This window comes from Neurospora hispaniola (assembly GCF_033458365.1).
Source record: "Neurospora hispaniola strain FGSC 10403 chromosome Unknown B0T23scaffold_6, whole genome shotgun sequence".
NCBI classification, from domain to species: Eukaryota; Fungi; Ascomycota; class Sordariomycetes; order Sordariales; family Sordariaceae; genus Neurospora; species Neurospora hispaniola.
The window spans coordinates 3,257,452-3,278,272 of NW_026944411.1; the positions used below are offsets into that span (position 1 = coordinate 3,257,452).

Sequence of the window (20,821 nt, forward strand, 5' to 3'; positions counted from 1 at the left end):
TGTTAAAGAAGTGTAGAAAGTAGACAGCGATCAGTTACAATGCGATACGGAACGAGATAAAATTCAAACACAGGCTTCAGCATTTGAGACTGTTGGACCAAAAGTACACTCAGTTCAGTGGATTCGAAGGAGAAGAGTAGAGGCGAAGAAAGATCTGGGGAGCAACGAGAGAAGACCGACATGACCTTGAAGTATATGTGATGGAAGGGAAATCTCCAAAGATACGTATAACGACGACTAGAGAGAGCTCCCTTGAGCACTCAGTGACAGCGAACATGAAAGCTACTAGTATTTCCACGCGAAGTGGTTAAGTTGGGTGCCCTGGCTGTTGAGTTCGAGTTGCGACTGGGAGTAAGTACTAGGAAGGAAGGCACACACGGGTATGTAAGCACCCCTTCCTCACCTGGTATTCAACAACTCCAGCTGGTAAATTCAGTGGCTCCGTGGTGTAGTGGTAGCACAGCCTTTGACGTCTGCTCCTAAGCAATGGTAAGGCCGGATATACGGCGGGACGGCAGGCCTCAGGTTCGACCCCGAGAGGTGGCAACTGAGTTTATCAGCCCATTATTTTTTGTTAGTTTTTACTCCTTTTTGCTGTGGGGTATCTGTATCCTCCCCACCACTTTCCTCTCCTTATTGAACAAATATGTGTTTTCTTTTATACCGTCGCGAGATCTCAGCGGGCTTCATGGTGTACTTTATGACTTTCCCTCAAGGTGCTTGTGCCGTTGTTCTGCATTGTGAGGTTTGGTGGATATGTTGGTGGTGAGAAATCGAGCGTACCTTCCAACTGAGAGCTGGTTTACTCCGTGCTGTCGTCACTCCAACACAGGCAAATTATTACCTCGCTCCTTCCTTATTCGTTTCTGACTTCGTCAATGACGTGGCCAGAGAGCCCGCCTTCTCTGCCCCGCCTTCTTCGGTTCCCTTTGCACTCGCTCATCACAGTCAGCCGTCTCTTGCTCTGCCTCTCCCTCGACCCTCATTCCTCTCTCTCTAGGTATTCAGTCGCGCCTCGTCTCAGTTACCTGGCAACCTACTACTTTCAACTTGCGCATCAGTTACCATCGCTGCTCGCTTGCTCATCATCCAATTTTAGCTAGGTCTATAAACCAAGGTATGTGTATCTTCCGTGCGTCTTCATTGCCTCAGTCTCTTTCCATTCTTGCTGAGGAATTCAGAGCCTCAAGGAGTCGCGTCAGTAATCAGAGATCTACTTCTCAACGGGCGGCCCTTCCCAACATTTGCTCATGATCACGACTGTGACATGGCGCTGGAAGAATCACGATCCTGGCTCACTTGAGGTGTGGTTGCCTTTCACGGATCAGAATGCTAACAGTGAATATGTCCTTTTTTTTTTTCTTCCAGACTTTCAGGCCATAAAGCTTCCAAGTTTTCAGGATGACTAGCCACAAAAGACCCTCGAGGCTGAGCTTTTCGGCCGACATCTGCGATCATCAAGAAAAGCGTCCCAAAGTTGAGGACAAATCCAGCACCCAGACTGTTGATTCCGAGACTCAGCAAGAGACACTCCCCGATAACGCATCGGAAACCGTCCAGAACGCCTTTCCAATTCTTGATAAAGCCATCGACAGTGTCGAAGAGGCATACACCGCTTCTCCTGTCCCTCCTCCCAGGACGTCGCCAAGTGAGCCTGATGAATTTTTTTTCTTGTCTGCTTCCTCTGCCCAAAGTGGTCAAGCGACCATTGATGACACCAAACCACACCGCGATGGTCGGTCTCCATCACCCAGCGGTGATACACGAATTCCTCTGTGGTGGGATGAGACTCGCGCCTTCAAAGGCGAAATCATCATCGCCACGCGAAAGAAAAACAAGCAAGGCAGCGCGGGAAAAGTTTCCCGACAAGCACAGAAAGCCCCGTTGATGGTGGATGGAAAGCCACAGTTCAATCTGTTTGTTGACGGGTCCTACCAAAGCCCGCAAAACACGGAACCCAAAATACTTGCCCGCGGCGGCTACGGCGTAGTCTTCCGTAACCCGTACCACGGGCAGGGAGCCGTCGAGTTTGACCATGGCCATGGCAATGAAGCCTGGAACAACACGCGCCCTGAGCTCAATACTCAGGAGGACGATTTGGGAAGAAATGACTTCAATATTCGGTCGTGGAGATCACACCGCGTTTACTCCTCCCGCCACGCCGAGATGGCCGCTGTCTCACAGGCACTCGAGACTGTGATTGCAATAGTCAAGCGCCAACAACCCTCTTCCGGAGTCTCGGTGAACATTTTCTCGGACTGCAAGGATGTCATCAACCGTATTGCTAGACGTCCGGTCCCAGAGAGTGAGGGCATGACCGATGCTGACGCCTTGTCTATGCCACTGCTGCGTGCCATCGTCTGGCAATCTCACTATCTGTTTGATGAGTGGGATTGCAAGATAAAGCTACGGTGGCTACCAAGGTGCTGCGTGCTAGCTCACAGGCTTGCTGACCATGTTGCGGGATGGTGGAAGAGCGGGGACAAGCACGAGAGCGCTGACGGCGCTGGTGTCATCTTCCAGCAAAAAGACAGGCCTGTCTGGCGGAGGGATGGCATCCTCGATGCACTCCACGGGGATCTCACGAAAGTTGTGGATCGGATTAAGAAAAGAGAGATCAATCGTCCAGCACGTCCTCTACGCGCCCCAAAGCTCAAGAGACAAGAGGGTGGGGATATGCTCGATCGTTTCGCTGGTTCTGCAGTGCAGACGAGTTTCAGCAGTGATTCGTTGCTTGAAATGCCGCCGATTTGGGAACGAAGCGGTGCGTTTAGTATGGTAAATGAAGATATGGCCAAGGTCCTGAAGGGCAGGCCGTCCGATGATGAGTAGAGTGGGTGTACTCTGGAGCTTTCCAGGATGTGGTTTGATGTGTTGATTATCTGTCGGAAAGAGCTGGTTAGGTAGGTACCTACTTGAAGGACTTGAGTCTTATACACTATATCATGATCCTTTCTCTACCTTTATGTCATAACCTTTAACCCGTAACCACTCACAACTGCTCAACCAACCCCACCAACTGCTCCAACTTCTCCTCCTGATCACCGGGGGCACCTCCCCCATACAACACACCCCCCACCAACCCCATCGCCCCCTTGACTCTCTTGGCCCTCACCTCCTCCTCCAACTCCCTCGACTTCTTCGCAGCAACCTCCAACACCTTTTTCGGTATCCTCGCCAGCCTCGCAACATTCAGTCCATACGACCTGTGCGCCACGCCCGGCGCCAAATCATACAAAAACGTAATCTCCTCATCTTCATCCTTATCGGCCCCTACACCTTCTTGCACATCCCCATCCCCATCAACCTCCATCGCATCATCATCCATCAATGTCTTAGACTTATTACTCGCAAACCGCATATGCACACACTCCACTCCCTTTTTCTTCTTCCCTCCTCCCTCCCCATCTTCCAGTAACAAACTATCAGCCACCCCCGCCAAATCCTGATAATGCGTAACGAACAGCATCAAGCACCCCACGTCCCTAACCACATACTCCAACACCGCACCAGCGATCGCCCGTCCATCATGCGTGGACGTGCCACGGCCTAGCTCGTCAAGCACCACCAAGCTGCGGGGCGTGGCTTGGCGCAGAATGGCAGCCGTCTCGGAGACTTCGACCATGAATGTCGATTCGCCTTTGAACAAATTATCGCGGGCGCCCATGCGGGTGAAGATGGCGTCGGAGAGGGTCAGGGTCATGGAAGTGGCGGGCACGAAGGAGCCGATTTGCGCGAGTAAGACCAAAAGCGCGACGGCGCGGGTGTAGGAGGATTTGCCGCCCATGTTGGGGCCGGTGATTAGTTGGGCTAGGGCTGGCTTTCCAGAGGGACTGGTAGGGTTAGGGTCAGGGGAAGAGGCGGACGGAGACAAAGTGCCGAGGGACATGGTAAATGGGATGTACCCATTGGGCAACAGGTGTTCGGCTATTGGATGTCTGCCTTGGTCGATGGAGAGGAAAGAAGGATGGGAAGAGGGTAGGAAAGTGGGTTTGGTGTAGCCTGGTAATGCAGCGACTGTGCTTAGTGACAGGAGACAGTCCAAAGTGGATAATGAGGAGACGGCGTCGCGCAGCGGTTGGTACTCCCCTGCTATTTGCGCCAGCAGGTCGGAAAAGGCTTGGTCGCAGGCTGAAGCTAGGGATTCCTTGTGTTGATCCCTTTCGGCTATTAATCTCAGCACTGTAGGCGTGTGAAACCGCGAGACTTTCTTGGTTCCGGAGATCTTGGCCCACGAGGCAGGGACGCGCTTGAGGTCCGTGTTGGCTACTTCGATCAGGTACTCGATGCCCGCAACGGTTACGTAGTTGACGGGAACCTTCTTGCCCAGGTCCTTGGCGGCTTCGGAGCGGTGTGCGTCGAGGTCTTGTTCCACAGCTGCGATGCCGAGTTTATGTTCCGAGATGTCTTCGGTCTCGTGCTGCTCGAGGAAGAAGGCATACTTGTCGTCTTTGCGGGCGGCTTCGGCGTTGATTTTGGAGAGGTGGGCGGTGACCATGGGGCTGATGGAAGGCAGGGTCATGATGGCGGATGTGAGCAAAGGGGAGGAGAAGCCCGTGTCGGCAAAAGATTTGACGCGGGCGTATTCGAAGGAAATCTTTTGGAGGGTTTGTAAGGTCGAGAGGAGTTCGGGGCGGGTGCATTTGCCGTAGTAAATCCTGATCAAGCTGCGCTCGAGGTCGGCCTTGATGGACTTGAGCATGTTGACTAGTTTGTCGACCTTGGCGGTGGACTGATTGTTTAGTAGTTCTTCGACCGCAGAGACGCGCCCTTCTAGGCGTTGCTGGTCGAGGAGGGGGCGACCGATCCATTTGCGGAGAAGACGCTGGCCGAAGCGGGTGTGGGTCTTGTCCAGGGCCCAAAGCAGAGAGCCCTTCTCGGAGTGGTCGGTGGCGTTACGGTAGACTTCGAGAGACTCGAGGGTGGTGCCGTTGATGAGCATGTGTTGGCGTGTGCTGAATGATTGGAAGTACTTCGTCAAGTTGAAGATGTGCTGCAGGCCGTACTCGGTCAGGTGGGTGATCATAGCCGAGAGACAAATCATGACGGCTTCTGGAAGCTTGAGCACCTTGTTGAGCAAGGCTGCTGAGCGTTCATCGCTGTCCTTGGCCTTGCCGGCGTAGAAATCAGTAACGTGCGAGTAAGCCTCGGCTGCCATGGTCTTGCTCTTGGGAACCCTTTCGACACGACTCTTGTCACCAAAGACATTGGTGCTGCTGCCGGAGAGGTGTTGGATGAGTTTATCAGTGGCTTTGCTGAGGTCGCCGACGATGAGAAACTCGCAGGGAGAAATATGAAGCAGTCGGGTCTCGATCTCCCGCCGCATGAATCCATCTTCAAACTCGTCGTAGATGATGTCGCCGGTAGCGGGTTGGACGGCGATGATACCGACATTGACCTTTTCGTCCGTTCCCATGCCCTTGGCCGGGGTTTCCGTCAGACAAAGCAGGTAGCCACCAGAGGAAGCACCCGTGGTCTCGCCTGGCTGGTCCAGCTCGCCCGTCTCATCGATATAGGTGGCCTTGGTATAGACATTGGTGAGCTTCCGGACAAAGGGGGCGTTGCGGTTATCGCCAGCCTTTTTCAAGGCGGCCGTCTCGATCTGCCGGACTACTCCGACTTTATACCCGGCAGCAACAAGACGCTTGGCATGGACAGGCAGACGGTGGACGGGTATGCTGGCGGACGCAAAACGGTCGAGGTGGGCTTCGGAAGGGTGTTCGTCATATCGGAACTTGCCTGGTATACAGACGATGCTCAATTCTCTGGCCGCGATGCGGGCGTCTTCGCCAAAGAAGCGGAACTTGTACCCGACCTCGACGATCAAGAGTGTATCCATGTGTTTCCGTTTGATTTGGAGGAACTGCAGCTCCATGGGAGTGAGTTTGCCCGTCTTGGCGCCCTTCTTTTTGGCCGTGGTCTTGGGTGCTGGTTCCTCTTCGTCGTCTTCGCCCTCGTCGCCTTCGCCTTCGACGGCAGCGGACTCGGTGTCTCGTTGCCTGTAGCTGAACATGCTGTCGGGGTGACCGAGCTTCTTGACGAATTTTCGATGGAGTTCTTCCTTCTTTTTGCGTTCGGCGGCATCTTCTTCCTTCTCTTCCTCGTCTTGGGAGGGCCGGCTCGAGTTAAGAGCATACCGTTCTGTTCGGGAGGAGGAAGAAAGCTTCAAGGAGGCAACGGCGTCTTCGGTGTCTGTTGTTGCTGATGGGCCATTCGACCTGCGCCGTTTGGCATCTCTAGGAGCCTCATCGTCGCTGTCGTCGGTTTGGGGTTCGGGTCGTTTTCTCGAGGATGTCGACTTGGACTCGGCTGGTGGCGGCTTCTTGGAGGCGTTTTGGCTGAGGTTGACCAAGGGACTGGTGTTTCGTGGGGTGAAGAAGCTCGAGATGGAGGCTTGTTTCTTATCGGGGGGTCGTGATGGGCCAGCCATTTTTATTTTTATTCTTGTGAAGTGAGTGGTGGTTGGATGTCACCCCAATTCCATGTCTTCTTGGTGGTCAATCAATATCTGATGGACGCGGTCATCATCGACGCGCATTTGTCGCAGTGGACGCGGCAGAGAGTGGGGCTCCATTACAGTGGCTGCAGCGTCTTCACATGATTTCCTAGACAGTGACATGCTGGACCCTAACCCTGGGACAGCAGCCATAACAAGAGAAGAGATGTCTCAGTTGTCCATTAACAGCATCACTGACTCCCTTATTTCCACCAGCAACACTTTCCATAGCATAACATGATCACAGTAAACAATCCATGATTTTCACGATTTGACACATTTCTCGTTGACTCCATGTGCCCCGGAATATGCCACATTCGCGATCATGTGACAGACACCACAAACCAACCAAGCGAGTAGGTGGTCTGTGCGCCCTCTTCCCTTGTCCCTCTTTCGGAATCCCTCCCGAAATGCCGACTCTCTCCAATCTTCTCCCCAGATTTCTCCGTCTGCCACTTTTTCCTTCTCCAGACTCTCTTCCCCATCATTCGCCTTCCCCCATCCCATTTCCCCGCCTTTCCCCAAGCTTGGTCCGACTGGGGTTTCCTTTGGGAGGCAAAGTATTTTTTCCACTGTGTCAAATGCTGTCTTGAAGAGTCCTTCATTCCGAGTCAATACATCGATATCGACTCACCCTCTTCTCCCAGAGGTCCGCGTCCTTGGGTCCAGATACAGACTCTCATTTGTCTGGCAATTATGACACTTGCCTCCATTGTCTCAAGGTCTGACAACATGACAGCCTATCCTATCAACTGTTGGTCTCGCTTGGTAGCCGGGGTTTGTTTACTTGATCTTCACCGTACGGTTCATCCTGTTTATTTTTCTGTCTACAGTGGAGTCGGACACCGCGAGTGTCAGAGACCATGATACCATAATGCCATCATCCATCGCCAACGTTCACTGCCGATGAGGTGGGGAAGCTACAGTGGATAGCCGCGTGTTTGGCGTGTTTATCCACGATCCACTCGGTCTTGTTCCCTCGGCCGGAAAGAGTTCCAGTTCAATGTCCATTGCCCTTCGTCCATCACTGGACCACTCGTGGAGTCCACACTCCATCATCGTCAAATTTACTCTCAGAAGAATAACCAGAAATTGTCGGTCCTCGTCCCGAATCTGCGAGCATGGAAAACCAACGATGTCGCGGCTGGGCCTCAGACGGAAAAAAAGCCAAGACCAACATCGTTCACCTCCAAAAGGCAAAAGCATCGCCCATTCGTCAACATGCCTCGCCATCAACGGCCAAGGGGCACTTCAGGCTAAATGCGTGCCAAGACGGATAATCTTCCCTTGCTCCCACCCTCCCTTCATGACAGAGGTACATCGCGCACTGTCCTCGTCTGATCCGATGTTCTGGGGTATTGCTGGCTGGCAGCTTGGGGAGAGCTGGGGAAGCTGGGGAAAGAAAACCTGGGGAGCTGGGGAATTGGGGTGAGAGCTCGAAGAAGCAAACATGCTTGTCTTGATACGGTCAAGACCCGGATCTCGTGATCACCAGATGAAGGCTAACACTGTCTCAACAACAGTGTTCGGTAGCCTACCGGCAGCTGCCTCTCGCTGGCGGCCTTCTGTGGCGCTTCTTGGGCCGGGTTTGCGGAAAATCCTTCCTGTCCACCTGTCAGGCTCGCCTGCTCACATGTCGGTTGACCTCCCTTCTGAACCCCACGCAGTAAACTACTTCCCAAGTGAAACGTGGTGGCGTCGTTCAGGATTCCCCACAAGTCACAAAGTCTCGATGAGCTGGGCGTGCATACCATGCGGCTCTCTTGCCGACAATTGAGAAATCCGCATCATGGTCACCTATAGGATACACCATCTTCGCCGTTGCCGCCATCTCGACCAACATCCACGGCGATGCCATCTGATGATCAATTGGATCCTGTGTACGCTGGAACGGCCGACGACCCTGGCCCCTTGAGATCCAGAATCACAAATCTCCGGTTGTACCACACCTCGACGCCGTCACAAGCCGTGTGTGATTCCCGCTGTAGCCCACTGTAGGCCTGCTATCGTGAAGCGTCTAGCGTCGAGTAGTGTACATAACTACTTTCCGCATCGCACTTCATCTGCAGTAGCATGACCTGTCAAGCGGATCAGCATGCTCAATCTACGCAGTACATCCTGTCCCGACGTGGGACGTCCTAGATCTAACAAGCAAGGGACATCCCAGATTTCTACATTCTGCCTGATATTGAAAAATAGCTTAAACATGGCAATACGCGCCGCCGCGGGAGGCATAGCTAGTCCATGTCGGTGCCCGTCGCTGGCAAATACTGATGCAGTTGGTTGAGCAAGCGAGCAGGCGAGGCACGAAACCCTCCAGACCAGGCCGGCAAAAACACGGCAACATTGGGCCCGTTCGACCCGGATCGCGCCCCGTGACTATATCATTCTACGGCGGCGTTGGTCGTTGTGTGCCGCGCCCGTACAGGTCATATCCGGCACCGCGAGATACTCGACCCGGAGGAAAACCTCAATGTGAGTATTCATCGGGACGGCGCCCGCCATAGGGTCGAGCAAAGTACATCCTCAAAAAGACAGAAGATAAAGACGCCTCGACAAACGCCACCGAACTCGAACACACATCTGATGCATCCGCTTGGCGAGACCTGGCTGATGTGCCATGGCAGATTCGGTCCGCCTATGCCGCTGTCGTCTGGTTGGCCGTTCCAAAACAGCCATTCGATTCACCGTTCACTACCACTGGACTCGCTTATACCTGTGCCGTTGTTCGTCGAGTTGCACTGTCTCGAATGTGGTCGAGTTTCGGTACACAGGCACGACAGCAGTCAAAGTCGCAGCAGAACCGGTCCATGTCCTTGCCCAATGCTACGACGGGTCATCTAGTGTATGAACCCAAGATGGGGATGCCAGATTCTTCTTGCTCTACCATGATAGCTCCTTGTGGCCTTGAGGTGGTTGTCCCGACAGTGAATTCTAGAGACTTTGGAGACCATGGAGAACAAGAGCCAGCCGTCAAGCCAACGCTCGTTCAAAGTTCTGCTCCAAACTTACGATGAACTTGTGCTCGGCAACGGAAAACGAGGAGGAAAGACACTGGGCCAGAAAGGGACACACTGGGGGCAGACCGGGGTGACGATTGTGGAGGTGGAGTAAGCCAGGCCACAAAAGTTGGGGAAGGTCGGGGAGGAGAGGTTACATCCACCGTGTTCCCCACACAGGGATATGTACACTACATACGGCATGTGAGAGTGGAAGACACTTTTTGACTTCACTCTCTCCCTGAACACCCTTGACTGCTGGTGCTTGGCCTGGATTCGACTGGGAATGGCAAGCTACCGGAAACCCGCAACCCTAGATTTCACAAGCGGTGATCCGGGTCGACGACAACAACCTTCTTTCATGAACCACCCAACTCAAGCATCGGGGATGGAGTAACCTAGCCTGTGTGCTAAGTCTAGTCCCTTGGCACTACCCCAGGAAAGGCAGCCTCTAAAGACACCACACCAACAGCCGGAAGCGGAGACTCGTGGAGGCGGCGGCCGGCCAAGATGTTGGATTGGTTAAGCTTTGGTGCAGCTGTTTGGCTCGTCCTGACTGGTTCTGAATGGTCTGGTTTTCCCTTTCCCTTTCCCACCCCCTGCCTGATGGTTGCCCACCCCCTGACCCCTGGCTACACAGTACCTGTCAATGTACACTCCCAAAATCTCCAAGCTAATCCTCCTTGGTACGTACTCAGCAGCATGCATGGGAAGACGCTCCCGGTCCGGCTGCCCGTCTGGGTCATTCTCCGTATGGATGAACCATTCGAATCCGTCAAATGTCAAAGCTACCACCAGCTTGTTATATAACCCCCATTCCCTCCCCCATATGACCTGACGCCTGGTTGTGTGTCTTTCCTTTTCCCCATCAGCCTCTCCTCCACTTGTCTCAGGGGAACGGACCAGCTGTATCATTCGACCCAGACAAGACAACATCATCACATTCAAAATGGGCATCTTCAACAAGAAGCCCGTGGCTCAGGCCGTCGATCTCAATCAGATACAAGAGGAGGCTCCTCAGTTTGAGAGGGTTGACTGGAAGAAGGACCCCGGCCTTCGCAAGCTCTACTTTTACGCCTTCATTCTTTGCATTGCTTCGGCCACCACCGGTTACGATGGGTAAGGGAATTCGATACATCCAAGAAGCACAACTTGCTGACGCTTATCTTCCCCACAGCATGTTCTTCAACTCGGTGCAGAACTTCGAGACCTGGATTAAGTACTTTGGCGACCCGCGAGGATCCGAGCTTGGTCTGCTCGGTGCTCTCTACCAGATTGGTTCCATTGGCTCCATCCCCTTTGTGTAAGTCTTCACGAGGATTGCAACACATGGCAGATTCGATGAAACTGACTCGATACCCTCACTATACAGCCCCATCCTTACCGACAACTTCGGCCGCAAAACCCCCATCATCATCGGCTGCGTTATCATGATCGTCGGTGCCGTCCTCCAGGCCACCGCCAAGAACCTCGATACATTTATGGGCGGCCGCACCATGCTCGGCTTTGGCAACTCCCTCGCCCAGATCGCCTCCCCCATGCTTCTTACCGAGCTCGCCCATCCTCAGCACCGCGCCCGTCTCACCACCATCTACAACTGCTTGTGGAACGTTGGTGCCCTTGTCGTCTCCTGGCTGGCCTTTGGCACTAACTACATCAACAACGACTGGTCATGGCGCATTCCCGCCCTGCTCCAGGCTTTCCCCTCCATCATCCAGCTTCTCGGTATCTGGTGGGTTCCCGAGTCTCCCCGTTTCCTCATCGCCAAGGACAAGCACGACGAGGCCCTCCACATTCTCGCCAAGTACCACGCCAACGGCGACCCCAACCACCCTACCGTTCAGTTCGAGTTCCGCGAGATCAAGGAGACCATCCGCCTCGAGATGGAATCAACCAAGAACAGCAGCTACCTCGACTTCTTCAAGACCCGCGGCAACCGCTACCGCCTCGCCATCCTCCTCTCGCTCGGCTTCTTCTCCCAGTGGTCCGGCAACGCCATCATCTCCAACTACTCCTCCAAGCTGTACGAGACCGCCGGCGTCACCGACTCCACCGCCAAACTCGGTCTCTCCGCCGGGCAGACCGGTCTCGCCCTCATCGTGTCCGTCACCATGGCGCTACTCGTCGACAAGCTCGGCCGTCGTCTTGCCTTCCTTGCTTCCACGGGCGGCATGTGCGGCACCTTTGTCATCTGGACGCTGACAGCCGGTCTCTACGGCGAGCACCGCCTCAAGGGCGCCGACAAGGCCATGATCTTCTTTATTTGGCTGTTCGGCATCTTCTACTCGCTTGCGTGGTCCGGGTTGCTGGTCGGCTACGCCATCGAGGTGCTCCCTTACCGACTCCGCGGCAAGGGGTTGATGGTCATGAACATGTCGGTGCAGTGCGCGCTGACGCTCAATACTTATGCTAACCCTGTTGCGTTTGATTACTTTGGTCCTGATCACTCGTGGAAGCTTTATCTTATTTACACTGTGAGTTTTTAGTCCCCCTTTTTCCTTCTATCTTCTCTTGCTGCCAGCAATAAATACTGACATGGTGACAAAACAGTGCTGGATCGCCGCCGAGTTCGTCTTCGTCTTCTTCATGTACGTCGAGACCAAGGGCCCCACGCTCGAGGAGCTCGCCAAGGTCATTGATGGCGATGAGGCGGATGTTGCCCACATCGACATTCACCAGGTCGAGAAGGAGGTGGAGATTCACGAGCACGAGGGCAAGTCTGCTGCTTAAACTGTCCTCTCTTCCTGCTCTTTGGTGGAACAGACAAGTCGCCCGTTGGCTAGCTGGATTTTGAGTGCCGTCTTGCTTGTACTTGCTTTGCAAAGGGTTATGATATGAAGTTTATATGTTAATATTTTTGTTTATCTGTTTACACCTACACGATGTGGATGAATGGAGACGTCGATGACGGGATGACGAGAGTCACTGGGAAGCGAAGGAAAGGAACGGGAGGGAAAGGGAAAGACTGGAATATCCTTGGCAAAGGAACGCGTTATTATACCCTCTTTGTTGTTATCGTTTGGAAAGAATACGATAATGGCAATTGTTGCTGCAACTTTTTACTATCTTGTTGTGCTTTCTTGCTTGTTGTGCCTGTTTCCTACAGCGGGAGCAACAAAGGTTGGCGATGGCTTCATCTTTTTTGCACAGCTACCTACGTGGAAGTGGAAACAACGGAGATCGCAACGACCGGTGTTTGACAACCCGCTGCTACACCAAAATGCGGCGCCAGCTCAGCACATGCACTAGGTCGTGGGGGCGAGTTCAAATTGGCAGTGCCTTTTCTCAGCGGGTTTCTCCAGTCCACCTTTCCCATCAGTGGAAACTTGGGAAAGAAGGGAAGAGGAGGGAAGGAAAGGAAGGAGATGTATAGCGTGTGAGAAAAAGGGAATTGACCCGGACCAATGGCTGTCCTCGTAACCGCACTCCGGGTACCCGTACTGGCTGGTAGATTGAGAGACAGAGAGATTTAGAAGCTAATGCAGAGAATGTTCGGCGTATTTAGCCGGATTGGATCTACAACATCAGTCGTGAATGGGTCTTGGCTTGCTTGGCTTGGCTTGGATTCCGGGTAAGTTCGTACCTACGCTGGGCCCGTACCTAGACGTGATATTACAGAGGTACTTGCTTTCCTATCCGTCTGTATGTCTGAGGAAACATCGACAGGAAGATCTCGGGAACAACGGCATGGGGACATGGATAGGTTGCTTGTTGGATGAATGGAAAAGCGTGTAGTTGAGGGACGAGGACGGGGAGTAAAGTATGTCTACAGATATGTAAATGAAGCACGAGGAACAAAAGGCACATAGAAGACGTGGAGAGGTGGGGAAGATGAAGCTGCATTTTAGGAATACGTGAGGAACGGGTTGTAGCAGCAGTTGCGTTAGGGACGTGGGAAACCAGAGAAGGAGGGATTGGAATTGAAAAAGAGCCCATCTGAACGGAGGCAACTTGGGCAAGACACTCGCCCGTTCCGGCTGTTCGGTCGGAAGAGAACCTAAAGCACGAGACGTTTGGCAAAGGTTGGGGCCCGATCGTGCTATCGTAGGGCCGCTGCATTTCACTCCTTCGTTTCTTGGATAGTTACTTTCTTTTCAGCAAATGGGCGATGAAGAAGAGACGATAGAAGGATTTGTCAATCGTCAGGATATGCCCTGCTCATTGCTAACAGAGATAGATACCTATCACGATCCAAACCGGCCACTGCTATTGCCACACACCTATAGGCTTCTAGACTAGGCTCTAGAGACAGCGAATCCAGCGTGTCCAGACTGGACCCCAAGATTACCTCACTCGCCGACGGATGTCAAATTCATTTGCCACTTCACTCACTGCCCATTCTGTCACCCAATTCCCGAACGCTGCCAATCAATGATCACTCCAGCCACTTCAGATCTCCAAGTCTAGTCAAGTCCAGACTGGATCGATAGTCCCAGACTCAACGTCCAAACAAACAGATGTTGCCCCCCCTTCACCCGTCACCAGACTTGACAGAGTGCCAGACTGATCTAGACTAACCTAGATGGACTGGACAGAACTGCTCGCTTGGTCAGGCGAGGATGTCCAAAACGGACACTGATTCATTCAGGAATCCTAGAGGGGCAAAGTCAGAGCACACTGTTGCCAACGACCATCGGATTCCACATTCCCAAACACCACAGGTCAACGACATCGGCGCGAGGAAAAGGTACCTGTCCACGGATGAGAAAGGGTACTGTGTAAGACTGTAGGTGGATGTAGGCACCATGCACTTGAACCCCAAGTGAAGTGGTAGGTAAGTGGCGTTTTAAAAAGGAAAGACCAACGGCTGGGAAGAGACGAGTGAGCGCCATCCCACGATTAGAGGTAGGTACATGCACTGGTAGGTGTAACTAGAGGTACCTACAATTCTAGTAATCCCCCATTACCATGGAATAACGAACATCAGGTAGGGCCCAGAATTAGAGGTAGGTAAGATGCATAGAGGTACATAAGTATCTCTAGGAGTTCTGTTGGGACTTGGGAGCCCGGGACACACAAGGGCTGCCCAAGGAGTGACACCTGGAGTCAGCGCAAGAGACTACCTAGATTTCAAGCCAGTCTTACCCTAAGGCCTGGAAGCCTGACAACCTATATGAACGCGGAACGTACGGGAAGGTACCTTACCTACTATCGCACACGAGTCACTGGACAGTGGACATCAGAGCGTCTACTGTACGCCCCCAGGGACCCGGCCCTTTGGACACTGATACGAGCCATCATATTAAGGGGCACGAAATTTGGCCCATAAATGGGCTAGAGCAGACTACCTAGATCCATCGGAAACTCGGGGAATGGACCGGTTAAATGCATCCTGGTTGGTCCCAGATGGAGACCCTAGGTGGAAGTACCACCGTATCTCAGGTAGAGGTACGTACCACAAGGTTCATGCAGGTTTCAGGGGACATGGCGATGACGAGACGGTCAGGAATTGGAGATGGCGGGAGACTACACAGGGCTAGATGGACGGATAGCGAAGACTTCGAGTCCGGCGGTGTCAAAGATGGAGTCCAGTTGGAGAAATCGTATTTCTGGACTGTTCTTTAGGAGGAGGAGGATATTCTAGATTGAGTCCAAGGAGAAGGGGTGGTAAGGAGACGAAGGACTGTCTGCTCGTTGTAGGGTGATGTCTTCCATGAGAAACAAAGTGAGTGAACTCTTCAACAGCCAACCAGTCATTCACTTACCAGAGCATACCAAACCACGCCTACCCGAACATCATATTCTTCCGAGAAACCGTGAGGTTACATGGAACCCAGCCGTGCAACATCACCAACCGCGCGCGTTTACAGAGTACAACCTTCATCTCAAACCGAGCGATGAAGTACTACAGCCCCATTTTCCGTAGCCGCAAAGAGCACCTCACTTCCTTTATGGCACCTCACTGAAAGCAGACACCAAAGACTTCGATAAGAGAGACGTGGTCAGTTACCCCTGAGGAGTGCATGAGCTCTTCACTAGGCTCGCGGGTTACATCACACAATCGACAGGTACATGAGGTACATGATTTACATAGAGACTGTACCAGGTAGGTAGCATCGATCCCGCTGCGACGATAAGATGAGCTGAGCCACCAGCGGCCCGGTGCCTGCTGATTCGGGACCACGTTCGATTTATCTGGTTGGTGTTGCGGAGCCAACATGAATAGGTACCGAGTTGTAGAGGGTGTTTGCGGAAATAGTTCACTGACTACCCTACTAGACTTCGAAGTTAACGCTGGCTTCATTGTTGTATCCAGATGTTGGGGCTGTAGTTCTTGAGCTATTTGCTATCGGCAAGTACAGCTGTTTCTTCGTCATTCCTGGATCTCTGGGTGGAATGAAAGGTACAGCCAGGGCTCCGTGCCGTGCATTACCCCGATAATTTGTTGACAGGAAAATATGTAACAGGAAGGAACGTGTACATTGCCCTAGAGAAGTGCGCTTACCCTCCATCGTATCACCCAAAGACCGGACCGGACTATCTTGACCTGTGGCCGGCACAGTCCGTCAAAAGACTCAGGTCGACACTTGGGCCATGATCAACATGAGGAAACATGAAAACCTCCAAAAGCCTTTCCACATCTTATTTCATCGAACACTTACATTCAAACATATACATACAACAAAACACTATCCATACAGACCTCTTTCCTACTATTCTTCTGGTTTTCCCCCCCTCAGAGGTAGGTAGACAGACCAGACAATTCATCAACCACCACCCAACACCAAAGCCCACAACCCCGCCCCCTCCCAATCTGTCTCATCATCATCCTCTTTTCCTCGTCCCTGTTTTCCTCTTTCCCCCTCGGTATCCCCTCTCTTTCCTTCCTCCCCTCCCTTTCCTTCCCCCCCTTTTCCTTCCCCCCTTTCTAGCCGTCCCTCCCCCTCCACCCCTCCAGGTACTTCACCAGTACCCTCTGCATTTCACTTCTTCGACCCACCTCCCATCCCCATCCCCTCCTTCATCCCCTCCTTCATCCCTTCCATCTTCTTCCCCACGCCTTCCATTCCCTTCTTCATCTCCTCCGTCATTTTATGTCCCATTCCTCCTCCTCCTCCTCCACTGCTACCACTACCGCTGGATTGCTGCTGCTGCTGCTGCTGGCCCGTACCACCCATACCAGAGGAGCCCATACCAGAGGAGCCCATACCAGAGGAGCCCATGCCCATGCTAGAGGAACCGCCCTGCGGCATGTTTTCCGAGGTCGCTGAACCCTCGGGCATCATCATTTTGGCTTTCATGTCTTTGGTCATCATGCCGGGGCCGCTGGTGGCGCCAGCGGATTTTGGCATGTTTTTCTCGTCGTCGTGCATCTTTGTGGCAGGGGGTTAGTATTGTTCATGGGAATGGGGATGGGAGGGGAATGGGGTGTTTGTGCGAGCGGTAGAAAGAGGGGGGGGAGAGAGAGGCTGGGTGGGAAGGAGGTGGAAAAAAGAAACGGTGGAAGGAAACGGAGGATGGAGGAGGAGTGTCGAAGGAAAAAGGGGGTGGAGAGAGGTAGTGGATAGAAGAGGAGAAAAGAACAAAAGAGGGAGAGAAAACGTGGTGGAAAAAAAGAGGTAGGACAGAGGGTGGAAAGAAAGATGGCAAAAAAATGAAACAAAATGAGAGGGTGAAAGGAAAAGAAGGGAAGGAAGAAGAAGACAATGTGTGGATGGGTCAAAGATATATCCAAGATCGATCAACTCGGAGATGCAATGGGCTTGGAGGGGTAAACGAAAAAGGAAACCGGCAGCAACGCAGATACAGAGATGGTCAACATACATGAGCCTCCTCCTCAGCGCGGTAAATCAAATCATGACCCTCCTCCAAAGCGAGATCGGTGTATCCGGGTTCCTGCTCGCCCTCATGCCTCATGTGGTGCGGTTGGTGACCAACGTTCTCCTGGTGCACCTGCTTCTTTCCGTGCTGCGGCATGTTGTGATGATGCTGTTCGTGGTGCTGTTCGTGATGTTGTTGGTGTTCGTGGTGTTGTTCGTGATGTTGTTGGTGTTCGTGATGAGACTGATGATGCATTAGACGAAAGTCTAAGGAAGAAGAAAGGAGAACGAAAGGCAGAGAGCACGCAATTCGTGGCGGGATGAATTATAAGAGAGAGAGACGGTCGCCATCATATAGAGACGTCAATGTGGAGGGAGAAGCATGGACTGAAGATGTCATTTTGACGGCGGTGTCTGGAAAGCATGTACGGAGAGTGGACGTCATTGTCTGAGGGGTTGGGAAGACGGGGATATGAGGGGGAACTCGGGCGGGAGTTACGAGGTCTGTGAGCACTAACAGTTGTGCACCAGATATTGGTGAAAGGATCATAGGGCTTGTCCTTGAACGGAACTGCAAGCTGAGGAGAGCTTGCGGAGCTATGGCCATAGGTCCCCATTTGGAGGCTGAACAGTGAGGGACAGATGACATCGGTGTTGATGTGGATCCAGCTGTGCAGGTGCTCCTAACCAGACAATGGCAAATGACAGAAAGAACCTCGGCGTGTTCTGCCATTTGAGGCAACCCGTCGACCAAGCGAAAAGTTGAAGATAATTCGTGAACTTCAGCGTGACGTGTGTGTGAAGAGACACGCACCATGGACCAACACCAGCCACACAATCAGGAAGCAGCACAGGCAAAGATGCCAAAGCCCAGATCGTAACTCCCTACGTCCGGGACGTCGGCATGATGAGAACAAGTCAACTTGTCATTTTGCTTATTTGAAACTTCTCGACAGACGCCTAGCCTGACTTCTCGTCCTCCGTCTTGCTGTGCCTGTCCGTAACAGTCAGATAAAAGTCGTCATGGAAAAAGATGTGATAGTTGCGACTCTTCCACGGTTGTGTAGGGTTGGCGATCTGGAAGTCAAAGTTCCGCATGAGCTGTTTGCGCATCTTGTTAGCATGTTCTTGTGACTCCTTTGTTGCGGACCCCGCGACTCTTTCCATTGCCCGACGATTATCCTTTCTTTCCGGCAACTCAAGAACAAAAGAAGACGAAACGAAAAAGAAAACGTACCTGGCAGAAAATCTTATTCAACTCCAACATGGCCACCATCTTGCCCGCGCACTGCCACCTCCCATACCCAAACACCATCTCCACCACGCTCTTCATCTCCCTCCTGTGTTCCGCATCACACCCCTCCTCCTCCAACCACCTCTCCGGTCTCCAGATATCACTGTCGACACCAAACACCTCCTTGTTCCTCTGCATCGCGCCAAACGTAGCCGTGATCTTGGTTCCACCGGGGATGAACCTTCCATCGCGGGTATAATCGCCCTCGGGTGGGACGATCTTGAAGGGGAGTCCATCAAAGGGTGGGCGCATGCGTAGGGACTCGTAGATTACTGCTTGGAGATAGGGGAAGGCAAGAGATTCGGCGTTGGTGATGCATGGAGAAGAGATGAGACCGGACACGATGCGTTCGTCGATTTCACGCTGCAGACGCGTGTAGGCGCGCGGGTTGGAGCAGAGGTAGAGCAGGCCGGAGCGGATGCCGGTGGCGGTGGTGTCGGAGCCGGCGAGGATCTGGAAGATGGATTCGGTCTCGCATTGGCGCTGGGTGAGGCCGCGGCGGATGAAGGAGCCCTGATGATGTTTTGGAAATGGTCAATGGGGGGAGGAGGAGGAAGAGGAGAGGAAGAAGACTTACGAGCATGTCCTGCTGGTCTTTGGCATCTGGAGCAAAGCGTTTTGCGACGATTTCTCGAGCGACCCTGTTTCCTGTCAGTCGTCTTTCCAACAAGTCGAGACAAGGACAGAAACCCACTTCATAATCAAGCCCATTCCCCTGGCATCTTTTGTCGTCGGACCAAAGATCTTCAAGAACAGGGGATTACTCAGAATCTTCCCGATAATCGGAATCGTCGCACCCATGGCATTACCATAAACCAAATTGTGGACCATGTAGATGTACCCAAACACGTCCTCCTCCTTGGTGATATGATCAAACTCGACCTGGAACGCCGTCTTGCAAATGACATCAAGCGTAAAGTACTGCGCCATCTGGCCAAATTCCAGCATCTCCCTTCCCGCTGGTGACGTGGACCCCTTGGGCGCCGCATACTTGGCTCTGATCTTGTCGACCAGTTTGCTAATCACATGGGCAATGTCCTTCTCCACGCCGGTGTTATCCCTGCCCGCGTAGCCGGGAGCCATCTTGCTCTTGAGCTTGTCGTGGTAGGTAGTGGAAGTGGTGCTGAACATGTTGTCATCATAGGGATCGAGGCGGTTCAGTTTGTACCAGTCGGAGCGGGTATAGCGCGAGCGCGCACCGGACATGCGCCGAATCAGGTCGAGCTCGGTGGTGATGAGGTCCGAGGGGCCAATGCGCACGGTGGAAGGGTAGCCGGGCTCGACGCCGCCGTACTTGTCTTGGGCGGCGTGGGCCGCTTCACCCATTTGGCCCGAGTGGATGATGTTGAAGATCCAGAGGTACGAGAATTTGCCGAGCCATGGGCCGTCAAAGTGACGCAGGCGGTACCAGGCAATGATGGAGGAGGTGATGTAGTAGACAATGAGAAAGGAGAAGATGGCGAGGAGGATGGCCTTGGGAGATGCATTTGTGAGATGAGAAGGGTCGAAGAAGCCCCCGAGGGAGGCCTTCGTGGGGAGAGTCATGCTGAGCAACCTATTGACTTTGGAGTCGTCTCTGTGCTGGAGGAAGTCGGCCCAGAGACAATGAAGGGAGAGCGGCCATACTTTATATGCCCTTCTTATCAAAGATCCATCACGAACCTTTTTCCTCTTCACAAGCTCGACCTTCACCCGTCCGGCACTTGTTCTGTGTAGCAAACAGCATTCCGGATGTCATTAGTATTGGGTAGTGTAGCCGCATCAAGTCGGATGAATGTGCGGTATCTCTAGGGTAGTAGTGTAGTGGAGTTCGGACCCTGACGATGGTTGCACGAACGAAACCTCAAAGCTTGTCTAGACTTGAACCATTTGGTCCACCACAAGCAACTGGCCAATCCAGCCGGTTGATCATCGCTCGGTACTGTTGCCGGGGTTTGCACCCCACGCGCTTTTGCAATGATTCGTCTCAATCTATTCATCGAGCCTTGTAAAGCAGCGATGGTTTTTCCTAGCTTCCTTCAAGAGGTGGAGGTTTTTCTGATAGTGCGCAAAATGTCGACAGCGACACATGTTTGATCAAATCAGGCACGGGGAGGCGCGGACCGTGCCTAGGGTGTCTCGGGTACCGGCTTGTCGAAAGAATAAGCTTTCATACACTGACGACATGAAGATATCTGTAGAGGTGTCGCTGATTGCAATCCGAACAGTCCAGTGATGATAGGGACGGTTACATTTATCATAAGATGCTGCCCCTCCGGCATCAATGCGAGTG

General features: G+C 52.9%; 5 protein-coding genes across 5 annotated transcripts; 2 read left to right on the forward strand and 3 right to left on the reverse strand.

Moving 5' to 3' along the window:
• The first annotated feature begins 1,389 nt into the window (after positions 1-1,389).
• Positions 1,390-3,121, forward strand: B0T23DRAFT_343069 (uncharacterized protein). Its single transcript, XM_062835914.1, has 2 exons — positions 1,390-2,592; positions 2,653-3,121. Exons 1-2 carry the CDS (start codon positions 1,402-1,404, stop codon positions 2,830-2,832), a joined length of 1,371 nt encoding a protein of 456 aa, XP_062691241.1. The 5' UTR covers positions 1,390-1,401; the 3' UTR covers positions 2,833-3,121.
• Positions 2,624-6,430, reverse strand: B0T23DRAFT_363154 (muts domain V-domain-containing protein; the record flags this gene model as incomplete). Its single annotated transcript, XM_062836319.1, has 2 exons — positions 2,624-3,282; positions 3,349-6,430. The coding sequence occupies 2 exons, from the start codon at positions 6,428-6,430 to the stop codon at positions 2,993-2,995; spliced, it is 3,372 nt and encodes a 1,123-aa protein (XP_062691242.1). The 3' UTR covers positions 2,624-2,992.
• Positions 6,431-10,343: 3,913 nt separating this feature from the next.
• On the forward strand, positions 10,344-12,424 carry B0T23DRAFT_203673 (general substrate transporter). Its single transcript, XM_062833431.1, has 4 exons — positions 10,344-10,614; positions 10,673-10,798; positions 10,868-11,969; positions 12,046-12,424. Exons 1-4 carry the CDS (start codon positions 10,445-10,447, stop codon positions 12,223-12,225), a joined length of 1,578 nt encoding a protein of 525 aa, XP_062691243.1. The 5' UTR covers positions 10,344-10,444; the 3' UTR covers positions 12,226-12,424.
• Positions 12,425-16,418: 3,994 nt separating this feature from the next.
• On the reverse strand, positions 16,419-17,461 carry B0T23DRAFT_422239 (uncharacterized protein; the record flags this gene model as incomplete). Its single annotated transcript, XM_062839795.1, has 2 exons — positions 17,260-17,461; positions 16,419-16,808 (listed from the first exon to the last, which is right to left on the reverse strand). Exons 1-2 carry the CDS (start codon positions 17,410-17,412, stop codon positions 16,419-16,421), a joined length of 543 nt encoding a protein of 180 aa, XP_062691244.1. The 5' UTR covers positions 17,413-17,461.
• A 402-nt stretch (positions 17,462-17,863) lies between these two features.
• Positions 17,864-20,215, reverse strand: B0T23DRAFT_203733 (cytochrome P450). The gene is made up of 4 exons (XM_062833433.1): positions 19,244-20,215; positions 19,127-19,190; positions 18,493-19,062; positions 17,864-18,356 (listed from the first exon to the last, which is right to left on the reverse strand). The coding sequence occupies exons 1-4, from the start codon at positions 20,092-20,094 to the stop codon at positions 18,216-18,218; spliced, it is 1,626 nt and encodes a 541-aa protein (XP_062691245.1). The 5' UTR covers positions 20,095-20,215; the 3' UTR covers positions 17,864-18,215.
• Between the last annotated feature and the right edge of the window lie 606 nt (positions 20,216-20,821).